General features: G+C 43.2%; 1 protein-coding gene across 1 annotated transcript in view; it reads right to left on the bottom strand.

Annotated features, from left to right (window-relative positions):
- nherf1b (NHERF family PDZ scaffold protein 1b) overlaps nt 1-13,107 on the bottom strand; it is a 28,144-nt gene that overhangs the window by 6,176 nt on the left and 8,861 nt on the right. Inside the window, exons 2-3 of the mRNA XM_069149753.1 lie at nt 3,829-4,002; nt 1,065-1,218 (exon numbers count right to left, since the gene is read on the bottom strand). Coding sequence (XP_069005854.1) covers nt 1,065-1,218; nt 3,829-4,002 — 328 coding nt within the window. The remainder of the gene's footprint in view (nt 1-1,064; nt 1,219-3,828; nt 4,003-13,107) is intronic.

The raw sequence follows: 13,107 nt of genomic DNA, 5'->3' as shown, positions 1-13,107 counted from the left end.
ATTATTTTGGTCATTTAGTCATTTTTCAGTAAAAACATTTTTGTAGTCATTGTAATTGAGCATTTTTGTATTCTTAAATTGGCTCATGAAGTATCAGAATATTTTTGTTCTGACTCCCCCGCTGTTGCCATGCCAACCCTTGGCAGCACCACGTTCACATGAGGGGTCTCAGACGCTCCATCAAGCATCCCACCTGCCGGAGGACCAGCTGCTGTGCTGTGGAGGGAGGTCCTCAAACACACACACACACACACACACACACACACACACACACACACACACACACACACACATACACACACACACACACACACACCACAGCTCAGGCTGTACGAGGGCGCCCCCTGGGGGCTCTGCTCCGTCACATGGGACCTGGGTCAAGTTTGAGGGCCCTTGAGCGAAGCGCTACAATCCTACCAGAATTACCATAATCACAGGGTCCCTTTACTCGTACTTTCAGCTGCATCTCATGGCCTTCATCAGTGTATTGAGTTATATTGATATATATGACCACTTAAACCTTGTTCTAATATTTTGACAGTAGATTTCAAATTATTTTTGTGTGTAAAGTTTCACAATGACACTGAATACAAAGAGAGTTCTGTTTTTAAGCCTTTAAACTCTTCAAACAGTGGTGTTAGTCAGTGCAGTCCAGCTCCGATCTTTGTGATCTGCTCTATTTATGTCTAAAAGATTAACTTTCCCTGCAGGGCATCAACATCAGGTGTGGGAGGGAAGGAAGGGGGGGGGGGGGGGCAGGAAGTGTTTTTGTCTCTGTCTGTGATCCTTGGCAGAGAAAGAAAGCAGGAGAGAGTGAGAGACAGAAAGAAAGACAGAAAGAGAAAAGGAGGAGAGAGAAACACAGAGCCAAGAAACTGTGACAGACTTTTAATCTGCTGCTGTTTACTAGAGATGAGACGAGAGGAGGAGGCGTCCTAGTGTCTGTTACACGTCTATAAACCGACTGACAATGAACCTGGAGAGGACTTTACAGTTAATTGCAGTCATTCACTGTGTCCTTGACACACGATTGCCTCACAGTGCTGGTGAAACCGTCCTCTCACCCGTCAGGTGCTCCGGGGTGGGGGCCACTCGGCACCTCCTGAAGAAGGTGTCTGTGTCCTGGTCCACCACCAGCAGCCGGGTCTCATGACCGCCGGCTTTAATGGCAGCGACGACTTGTGAATGCGTCTTCCCCTCCACTGACACGTTGTTCACCTGAGGGGGAAGAAAAAAAAAGATTATTTTTGCTCTTTCAACCTTGCAGCATGACTGGAAATCCTTGAAGACTGAACACAAACAGTCACTATTGTTTCTTTTCTGGGCTGTCTGTCTTTGTTCCCACACAGGAGTGAGCAAACTGTTTTATCCCTGTCAGGGTTTCTTTCTTAATATTATCACTTTGTCTGCCAGAGGATCCAGAGGCAGGAAATCCTGTGTGTCCACACGCGGATGCCTTCGCACATACTTTCAACTACTTGCAAAACAAATCTTCGCGAAGTTCTCAAACTGCCCTCGTCCTCTTCATTGGCTACCATCATTCATAGTTACATCTTACATGCTACGTCAGTGTGTGACACCACGACAGCTGCACGTAACTCTCCGTGCTCTGCAGCGGCTCCACACGTCAGGTGGCTCCCCCACGACCAGCTGAGTGTTCTGGTATAAAATCTCCATGGGAAAGCATGTGAGAAATGTCTGGAAGGGCGTGTGTGTGTGTGTGTGTGTGTGTGTGTGTGTGTGTGTGTGTGTGTGTGTGTGTGTGTGTGTGTGTGTGTGTGTGTGTGTGTGTTTAGGTCATAGGGTGGACCCGCATGTCTAAGCCAGTCCTACAGAGGAAGCTGGACAATAGCAGCTCGGCCAGTAACAGCAGTAACAATGGTTGTCCGCTCCTCACAAAGCCCCGCTCCTCAGTGGGTGGTGTGGCCGTCTGGGGCCCTCTGGGGCCCTGGAAACCCCTCAGACTCTCTACATACAGACCCAGTAGTCCTTTTAATCCCTCTGTGCTTTTTTTTATTTTTTTTTTTATTTCAGTCTCTTCTCTATTTCTTGTACTTTCACTGTGTGAGGGGGCGGCCACCGTTCACATTAGCGCTCTGATTTAACCGAGTGTTAAAAAAAGCATCGCGCTGAGTGAGTCAGAGATGTTGTGTGAGTTGGTGGTTTTCTTCTGTTCGCTGACAGTTTTCACCAGAATGGTGTGTTACTGAATCTACACTTCAAATTTGAGGCTATTTGTTTTATTGCATGTATCTCGCACAGGGCGAGGTCGCATGCAGGAAAAATTGGGTTCCCACACACACACACACACACACACACACACACACAACATGCAGGTGTCTCTGCAGGCCAGTATACACAAAAAAGAAAGAGGTGGGCAGAGGAGACCCCAGACCAGTTAAGAAGCTGCTTACAGCCGAGCAGCCGGGGAGATTTAAGACCGCACACAGCGGCTGTTAATTCACATCATATTTTTTTCTTACCACAGTTAACTTTGGGTAGCTAGTATTCTTAAGACTTGGTCAAGACGCTGTTTGCTGGAGATCATTGTTATCAGGTGGATGTAGATTACTTAGATAACTTCTTGTTGGGTGTTCAGACCAAACACGAAGCCAATTATTCCTGTCGAGCGATTATGTCCAAAGTCAATGCAAAGACGCGATTGTCCGTGAATTCGTGTTGGGCGATGTGGAAGCTTGCGAATTTGCATCTGCATAAATATTTAACTTGAGCGGCTGTACTGACACGAGTACAAAATTTGCTTCGCGTTTATTTTTAACACTGTTAGCGTTAACAATAAGGTTTTTATTCGAGCTCAATCAACACTGGAGTTTACCGACGTTAGGAAGTTTTTTTAGGAAAAACTAAATACTGATATCAATATGTCAGCCGAAATGTGGTCATCAAACACTTGCAAAAAAGTTAATATAATAATGTTTAGCAATAAACTGTCCAAAATCACTTCAGTGCACTGAAACAGAAGCCTGGCTGCGCCGACTATCGCTCACAGCTTCAGTCTTCCTCGCTGTGATAACCGTCTGCGAACTCGGCTCATATTAGTGTCTGTTCAGCAACTCTAAAGGGCGGACCAATCAGCGAGCAGCATCCGTGGTTAACCGCTTTTGTCCCGCCCCTCCTTTACTGGGATTGGACGGCTGGTGACAGTTACAAGCGCAGTGATTATACTTTTTTCAACTCTCGCGGCACGTTAAGCTTTTAACAGAATGAACGGTCAGCACATCATCAAGCTGCCAGTGTTGATTAAAACCTTTAAGAAATATGACGTACTCATGAAAAAACACTTTGGTGGACAATTGCCGAAGGTAGTTGCAGCAGTGGCTGAGTGTCGGCCGGTTTCAGCGCATGCTGATTGGTTAAAATTAACCGGAGGTCTACTCCAATCAAGATGGAACAACGGCAAACAATTCCTTACAGTGGGAGGCCAGCATGAATTAACATGAATTATTCAATCACAGGGAAAGTGAAAGTCTCTCTATCTCAAACCATGCTTCAAGTGAGGCTTGATTACATGCCTCACCATTATTCTCTATTGTCATCCAAGTTTAAAAAAAAAAGATTACCGGCCGTCTAGAGCGGAAGTATGGGAGACCAATCAGGATACACTAACGACATGGATATTTTGGGTAATTTGAAAAGACTCAAACGATTTATTTCTCATAAATGTTGCAGAACTTTGTAACTAAATCCTATCAGATAAATATTTAATATTTAATATTTAATGTTAAATAATGTCTCCCTTCGTTCACCGTACTGAATTACAGCCCTCTACGGTCTCTCAGTACGTCAGCAGTGATCTTATTTAGGTACCTGTACTATCCGGTCCTGGGGCAGCAGGCCTGCTCTCTCTGCAGGGGAGTCTTCGTCCACAGCTCTGATGTACTGGCCCGGTCGCGCCCGCTCGCTGTGCAGGTTGAAGCCATATCCGTTTTGGCCTCGCTGGATCACACAGTAACGGGGCCGCAGTTCAACACCCACCTCCTCCTGGAAAAGGCCACACAAGAGAAAACAGATATGTAAATAATGTGACACGCATGAGTTCACCAAAGTGTTTTTAAAAAATACCTGTACTGTACCATGGGCACCTGTACAGGGAGGACAAGAGGCACAAAGATTATAGAGAGCTCCTGTGAATTGTTAACCATGAATATGGAGCCGAGGTTGAACATGCAGGTGGCTGCTGCATGCTGATGTGTTGTGCACTGTGTTTTCAACAGTCATGAGTAAACTTGAAGCTGCTGTTGCGAGTCCATGTGACTTCGACTGTTCACCAGAAAGGAAGGGGGTCTTGGAAGCATATGATTGGAGGTCTGCTGGAAAGGTTTTGTGGGGAAATAGGGGAGGGGTCGATGGGAGCTCTGAGGAAGGGACCGGTTCCGGTGTGGTCCGCTGCCCAGCTCGCTCCCGGCTCCGATAAGGACAATGGAAGCTGGGCGTTGACCTCTGACTGCCTCCTCTCTCCCTGTCCCGCTCAGTCCTGGTCTGGGATGGCAGGAAGAGCTAACGCTGTATTGTCATCCAGGAAAAAACTCCAGCTTGAGCCCAGAACCTCCCTTCCGCTGTATGGATGAAGCAGTTTCTTTATTTAGCAGTCGGGGCTTTAATGATCATCAACGAGGTGAAAAAAACAGAGTATGGAGTCACATGAAGGAGATGCAGAGCTCAGGAGAGACAACGCTGGTCAAGATAATCTTTGTCACTGTGACCTGATCTGACCTTCCTCCACATCACAGAGGCTGTGTGCTTTATCCGCCTTCGGGCAATTCAAGACTGGAAGACAAGGAACCGCCGCTATAAATGTGTCATTGTGAATGAGTCACTTTCTACAGAAAATACTCACAGCAGCTTTATTAATTAAGAGCCCTTAAAAACAAAATGAACTGTAGACATTATAACAACTGAGGCAGTCTGACTCAGCATTTTCTCATAATCGACTTAACAGATGGCACTTAACTGTCTTATGTAAGCCAATTGTTCTGAGCTAACACCCCTCCCACCTGTGCCAGAAATGAAGATGTGAAGCATGGGCATGTTAAGACCTTTAGGAAAATCAAGCAAGTGAATGAATGTAAATAATATGCAGCGAATAAAGGAATTCTTAAAAATGTAAAAAAAAATTAAATTGGTGGCTCCAAAACAACTGGGAACTACATTTCCCATAAATCCTGTGATGGGTGAATAGTAAACTGCCCCTACCACATGTCTGGTTATCAAGATACAAATAGCCTGTGACCACTTTAGGACTCAGGACACCAAAAAGGGCACAGAAGTAACAGCTCTATGTTGATATGTCCAACAAGTTGTCTACTCAGCAGACCACTCAGACTGCAGGTCGTTTGCCAACTAAGTTTAATTTTGGCCAGATAATTGAATTAAGATGCTCCTTCTCCTATAGGAGCCGCCAATGTAAAAAAGTAACATTTTAGCATAAACTAGAAATACCACATCACAGATCAATGCCTTCACCAAACAATGAAGCTGCATTTTACATCCGTATAATACATGTGGTAAAGCATTGAAGGAGTCCTTGTATGTGTCCACATGCTTGGCCAATAGAGCTGTTCGACAGTAGACAATACAGCAATACAGATGTTGCTGCAAAGAAACTACAAATTCTAAAGCGTAAATGGTTCACACACATCTTCAACCTGACAGCACAGAAGATCTAAACAATCAGCAGAGTTTCAAGGTGGACACCCAAGATTAGCGTCACCAATTCAGTGTCTGACCAAAATGTGAAATATGTTCACCTTCTGTTCCTGAGTTATGGTGATTTTGCAGAACAATATGATGTCACAGTGAAGATGACCTTTGACCTTTTGGATGTAAAATGTCAGCACTTCACTATTTTATCATGTTAGTGTGAAATTTAGTGATAACGAGTGTAGGAATTCAGTTATGGCCAAAAACTTGTTTTGTGAGGTCATCGTGACCTTTGCCCTCTAAAATCGAATCACTTTAGTCCGAGTGAATGTTCGTGCCACAGTATGAAATATTCCCTAATGATAATCAGATGGAAAAATACATTTGGTAATGTACTCCCAAGACAGATGGAACACGTGAGGTCATAGCGACCTTTTACCATCAAATTCGAACCAGTTTATCCTTGAGACCAAGTGAACGTTTGTGCCAAATTGGAAAAAGGAGTTCCTGCGTTCTCGAGAATGGGATAAACGGTTGGGCAAGACACGAGGTCACAGTGACCTCGACCTTTGACCACCAAAGTCCAATAAATGTATTGCTGAGGCCAAGTCAATGTTTGTGTCAAATCTGAAGAAATATCCTCGAGATATCGTTTTCGTGAGAACGGGACAGACATATGAACACAGACAGACGGACAACCTGAAAACAAACTGGGCTCTGGTTACGGCTCTCACCGGCGCAGAGGCATTAAAATCCTTTTCTGGACAGCGAGGCAAAAATGCTCTCCAGGATGTAGGCGGACGCTTCCTCGAGAAAAAGGAACACCTTATGAGCCGTAGCATATTAGCTCATCTGTCAAACATGGTGGCGCTTCTGTTTCGGCATGGCCGTGCACGGTTGCCAATGGAACAGGTCCACTGTGGTTTATCAATGATTTTACGGCTGACAGAATAAAATGCAGAGTAATACCCACACATTCTCAGATTCAGCATCAAAACTCATCGGACAACACATCATCATTCAGCAGGATGACGCTCCTATATATAAGGCAATTAGAGTTTTTCACGGTGAAGCGTGAGAACATCTTTGAATGGCAGAGTCAGTCACCTGATTGAGCTCCACCTCACTATAGCTGCAGACCAGACTGAAGGCAGAGAGACCTCACGACAAGCAACGGTGGGAGTTAAGGCCCAGGGATACTCAAAGTGTTTGGGGATATCTTTGGGTTGAAGACTTCAGGCAGTCACAATAATATAAATATAGGTTGGTTTAACTTCATGTCTGTGTCCAATTGCTTTTGAAAACCTAAACTTTGGGCACCATATTATAAAGGTGTTATATCACATACATAGCTCTGTCCATATTGACATAAACCTTCTCTAAATGAAGCTGAGATTATATTATTTCAAACTGAATGTGCTTACATAGAGAGCCTGATGAAACAGGTGTAACTGGCAGGATTTGGACAGATTTTCTATCTCACCTCACCAAATACACCACAGACTTGATGAATTCCTTTAGAGTAGCAGAAATCTTTCTGCAGATGATAGGAATCTTTCCGCTGTATCATGTGGTGCATTAAAATTAAATTTGATACCAATTGAAACACTGATATGTTTCAGTGCAGCTGATGATCTGGATTATCCTCAGTTGAATCCGACTCAACAAATAAAGAGGTAGAAGATAAAGTGTATTGTAAACTGGACGCTTCGACTAGATTATTTTGTAGACAGCAAATGTATCTGATATCTCCTGTGACAGACCACTGAGCTGAGAATGAAATCCATCCATCTCATAATTGTTTTGCTTTTGGGTGTGCATGGCTCAGTTGCTGCCTTCACATGAGTACGTAAGTGTTTATTTTTTGGCATTTTTCCATCTGATTAAGTTATATTCCGCTGCTCTTAATCCTGTTTCATTTTCCGATCCAAAGAATGCAGCGAAGTGTAGCTGTTGGGAAAACATGGATAAATAAACGAAGCATTCCTCCATCAGACGATTAGGAAAGGATGTCAGTCTGTTTGCGTACACGTCACTGAAAAGGACGGCTGTGGGCCAGACAGCAGTGATTCTCAGGAGCTGGTTTGGCAGTACATCTTCTTTAACCTTCCCTTTGGAGGCAAGGAACGAGAAAAAACTTACAGAGAGGAAAGTGACAGACAGATATGCAGAAAACAGAGATGGAAATCATGGCTTTTTGCCCGACTATAATGAAACTGTAGGTGGCATATCCAACGCCCCAGTGCCTTCGACCAGCAGCAGTAGGCGTGTCTCTTGCTTCGTTGGCACCTATTGGAAAGGTGCACAACTTAGCTGTTGCTCTCACTGGTGTCATTTCACTGAGACTCAATTTTAACTTAGACACTGAGCTGTGTTGTGACATCTAAACACCTGCCAGAACACCTGTCCCAGTGCCAACCTCGGGATCGTTACTGAGGAAATGACAACTGCAATTGTAACCAAGAAAAAAAAAACCAATCAGGCCAAGTGCCAGATTCCAAAAATTCAAAGTGAATTTCTAATGTTATTTTAACTTCTACCTTATTGCATTATTCCTAACCATGCTAATGAAGGAAATTATCTATAAATCACATATCGTAGCCTCAAGAAAGGACATATTTAGAATTATCTGGATATTACTTCCACCTTTCAACACAGATGGTTTCCTCCATCTAAATCCTCGGTGTAATTATCCAGTCCTTCAAACCTACAGTCACGGGAAGTGGAACAAACAGCACATTTCGCTCATGCAGCTACAGACAGTTTAACTACTTGACTCTGCTAGATGACTGTGGGGACTTGCCAAATGTTGTGCAAAGAAAACTCTGTTCCAGCTTTAGATTCAGAACGCCGCTGGGAAACAGCTGAGCTCAGTCAAGCCCACACAATCTGTAGCATGACGGGTTTCTGCTGCACATATTTATCAAGAGGGAAAAAGACACGTCTTGCACAGGAAAATGTGCAAGACTTAACAGAAATTGTTGTGCTTTTAGAGATGCCCGTCCTCATGTGGAATGAAGAGATCTCTGTGTCCCACCATTGTGGATGTGATGCATAAATCAAAGAAGCAAAGAGACCCTGTGAAAACAGTTGTCAAATGTGTGGGTTGGAGGTGTTTTTATTATTTGCTTATTTGTCGGTATGAGGTAATATATCTTTTGAGATCTGATCAGTTTATGTGGATTATACCAGAGGGCTGAGTGGAGCCACTTCAGCTAAACAACTAAACTAAGGGTTTGCTGCATTGGGGAAAGAAAGGCAATATGACTGGGCCTCAAATGGAATTTAGTGTACAAGTATGAGTGTGAGTGCAGACACAGACACGCACACACTTAAAGCTACAGAAAACCATTCAATACACAATTCTGCTCTTAATTTCAAATTCAGCCTTTTATCAAATCAGTGCTTTTCCAGTCATTCAGGAGGTTAATCATATAAACTGTAAGAAAAATGGACGTAAAAGCCTCTTTGACGTCACTTATACGTTTCCCGAAGAATGTTTTTGAAGCTCAGTGTAAACAGTAGCATTACAGAATTACTCAGCTCATCATGCGCTCAGATTTGGAAAGCCCAAAAGCAGATGTAACATTGAGTGCCGTCCTTGGCCGTCAGCCTCCCCGACACTCACTGGGTGCCCTGGCTGACGTTAGGCGTCCCTGAGCAGAAGGAGGGAGGCTGAAAGGCTCTGGCAGGGACAACAGAGGAGGGTCTGTGTCGGAGAGGAGTGGAGGACTGAAGAATCTCCACGCGGCTCTGATATCTGTGGAATCCGCTGAACACACACAAGCCGGGAACACTTGTCAAATGTGTGCGTGCATGAATGTATTCCTGCTGTTCGTCGCTCATATCAGTTGATAACAACAACAAATACAATATAATGTTCTATATAACGTTACAGAAGTGTGGTGATCACAGTTACAAAATGAGCTGCTGATATGCTGGACGCATCAAACAGAACCTTCCCAGGATGTTCTGTGAAGAACCCGTTGATATCGTAACTCCTCTTCATACAGTCAGCTGAGACTTGTGGCTAAAACAGAGTGATATACTGAACTGTCTTATCTGTGGAATGACTAATCTACGTTGTATGTTCCCTAATTTACTCTGAACTAAGTATTTGTTTCAGACAGGAGCAGGCCCAGCCTGACGTCAGCTCAGTTGTGTACTTCCTGTAACGCTTTCTTTGACATTTCCCAGACCTTAAAGTATGTGTGAGTACACGATATGTGGAAGCTAAACAGACTAAATCTTATGCTGCTTCCTCGGACTTTGTTTGGCCAGTGAAAATCCTGATTTTCCTATTTTATTATGACACGGTGATACAACATTATCTCAGCCGTGTAAAGGCCCTAATCGCTCAACAATAACAAACTCCATTTTCTCCAACTAATGAAACAGCTTCTGTGTAAACAGTTTCAGTGACACGTAATGTGACTGTTGGCAGGCTCAAACCCTCTGACTCTTCACCATTATCAATATTTCTGATTGTTTGTATCACTTTAAGATCAAAGTCACTTACTGTAATCCTATATTGTGTGAAACGTTCCTCTTGGCCACACTTCCTCCAAAAAAAACTAAAACAGTGTTTCAAAATGAACACACGCTCTCTGTGACACAAACTTTCCCTCTAAAGGGGGAAGTGTTCAACAGGAACTGGCTACACATCTTCCCTCAATCGGCTTCCCTCTGTGATGGCTCAACCTCCCAAAATGAAAGAGCAATCAATACACAAACCCACCTAAATGTATGCACAGAAACTCACAGATACAGCGTGGTTGGAAAGTCATTAGTGAATATATGGAAGGTAAAATGTCCGTAAAATGTAAACAAAATGGACTTTTTATTGTCCGAAATACATGGGAAATATATTTAACATGTAATAAATGAAGCCAAAAGGCAAAACACTCAGATTCATGTGACCACCAGGCTAACATGACCTCACTTTTATCATGAGATTACACTCAGTCAGGAATGATGGAAAAAGTGGCGGCTAAAAGAAAGACAGTGAAACTTTGCATAACACTTTCTGGAGGGCTCTTTCAGGAAGATTTTTAATCCTACAGCTTCAGTTTCTATTCAATTTTTTTTTATATATTTGTCTGCCGTTAATCTGTGCATCCTTTAGGTCTGCTGGATGAACGGGGAAGTAAAAGAAGCTGCAGCAACCTGAAAAAGTCTGGAAACACTCCAGATTTCAACAAGATGTTTTGAGTTTTTACAACACGGGGATGGGAGTAATAATCTGGTGTAAAACTGAGTATCATGATAGCTTTGTTAATCACATACTTTATCCTCAGTTGTATTGTGGCTTCCAGCACTAAAACACTGACATCATTTCTGGTAACTGGTTCATCTGAGCATGAGCTGATTCATTTAAAATAACTTTTGTTAGCATTAATCTAACTGTAGCTCCTGTTACTGGAACAGTGTAAACACTGAGTTGTGTGGACACAAAGTTATGTAACACGGGGCAGTACTAATAAAGCAAAACCATTTTTGTTGTGTACAAAACACAATTGCATAAGGTTTTGTTTCCACTGAGACAAATCAAGTTAACTCTAATGTTGTTGTTAACTGCATCTTTTCACTCACAGCCACCTTATTCCAGGCAACTAAAGTGTGAGAGCAGTTTCTGTTTTCACCGCACAGACTTTGGCAAAGTGAAAATAACCATTTGCTGTGAATACCAATCACTCCTAAACAATACCAGGCCCCATTTTAATATTCCTAAAACACATTTCTAAGCCACACAACTTAGAGCATGTTTCTGTGAGTGTTTTTAAAAGATGCAGAGTTTAAAGCCCCCCCACTCCCACCTAAGTTGATGTGACCCTGTTTAACACGTGTTTCTGGTTTTCCTCAGGAAGCTGTGAAAACCAGGAGATAAGATACTGTGGCAAAGTTGACATACAGGCCTCCGACAAAACAGCTGCATGAAAAAAATCACACAGGGAGACGTTGGTGAAAGTATAACACTCTGGTCTCTAATCAAAGGTCACAGTTCTTGTTTAAAGTGCAATAGTTTGTATGTGGAGACAGAAGATATAAAAATCTACTGGGACATATGACAAGGGATGACTCGGCAAACTACTGCAGAGTCTCTGTTTTAGGGTCGTAGCATTTACTGTTGAATGCAGCTTTATAGTCCATAATAGTGGGTTATAGGGACGTAAGACAATATTGATACTGTTGAGAAATATTTTGTGATACTTTATTGATTTTCGAAAACATTTCATTGATTTTTAAAGATTTGTCCCAATTTCTTTGCTCAGAGTGAACAAACACGTTATGATGGTGGATGTTGCCAGCTCTGATAACTGCAAACCCAAAACCCAAAGTTTTATGCGTATGGTGGGATGCTGTTAGGACAGTTTCCTGAAAATAATATTTAAAAAAACAAAACTAAATATATCACCTATATATTGCTACTACATATATTGCTTGCCATATCGCACTATTTTCCAATATATTGAATCAAAACCCTGTATCATGATACATATCCTATATTAGCCGGATTCTTGCCAATACACAGCCCTAGCATTAGCTAAATGCTAACATGCTCACAGTGATGCTGACGCGCTGATGTAAGCAAGTAATGTTTACCATGTTCGCCATCTTAGTTTTCGCATGGACCATGCCAACTTTTGCCAGTTGGCACAAAACACAAAGTACAGCTCAGGAGCAATCTGTGCGTGTGTGTGTGTGTGGAAGAGATGCCAGAGGCTGCAGCTCTGCCACTAAGCCTGCCAGTTACTTCATATTTTCCCCACACTTGGCCAGCGGTTTGATGCGTAACTCCAGGCCTTAATAAAGGAGCTCACATATAGGACAAATATCCCTGTAGGCTGGTGTCGCTCCTGCACGGCTCCGGCTCCCTGACTCAACTACTCTTTTGGTGTCGCATACCCAGGGAATTTTTTTATGAAAGGCCACATCCTGAAATTTCCTCTTACATAAACAGCTCGCTGACGTATTCTTAACAGTTCTTCTTTTATCCAAACAGCTGCTTGTAAATGCTGATGGCAACCAGTAAACTCACGAGTCCTGCGAATCCAGCAACTGCAACCTGTCACACTCAGCTGAGCTCTGAATACAGATATGTCATCCGAAGCAGCCTCCCTTTCATCTTTGTGCTTCGCTCTCTCCTCCTGCTGCTTACTCCATCCCCCCCTCATCGCTCCAACATATAAGAGGGCCCCTCTGCCGTGAGTTTGGCCCCTTTGATCAGCATAAAGAAACACCGCTAACATGACACACTGCCAGGCACTGTGGTTACTCGGTGATAAATCGCTGGCCTCCCGGTCCATGTGATTGTCATTTGTAGTTTTTGACGGAGGTAAACAGCCTCAAAGGCAGACCTAATAAATGTTTGATGTGAGCCTGTTTCCTTTTTAACCACAGTACAAGTTTTGTCCTCTTGAGTGCGTGGAGCGCACCACTCTCTCA

Source organism: Embiotoca jacksoni, unplaced genomic scaffold, assembly GCF_022577435.1.
Source record: "Embiotoca jacksoni isolate LCO1_2020_lvr unplaced genomic scaffold, fEmbJac1.0.p SCAF_15, whole genome shotgun sequence".
NCBI lineage: Eukaryota > Metazoa > Chordata > Actinopteri > Embiotocidae > Embiotoca > Embiotoca jacksoni.
This window is presented reverse-complemented; position numbering and strand designations above follow the sequence as displayed.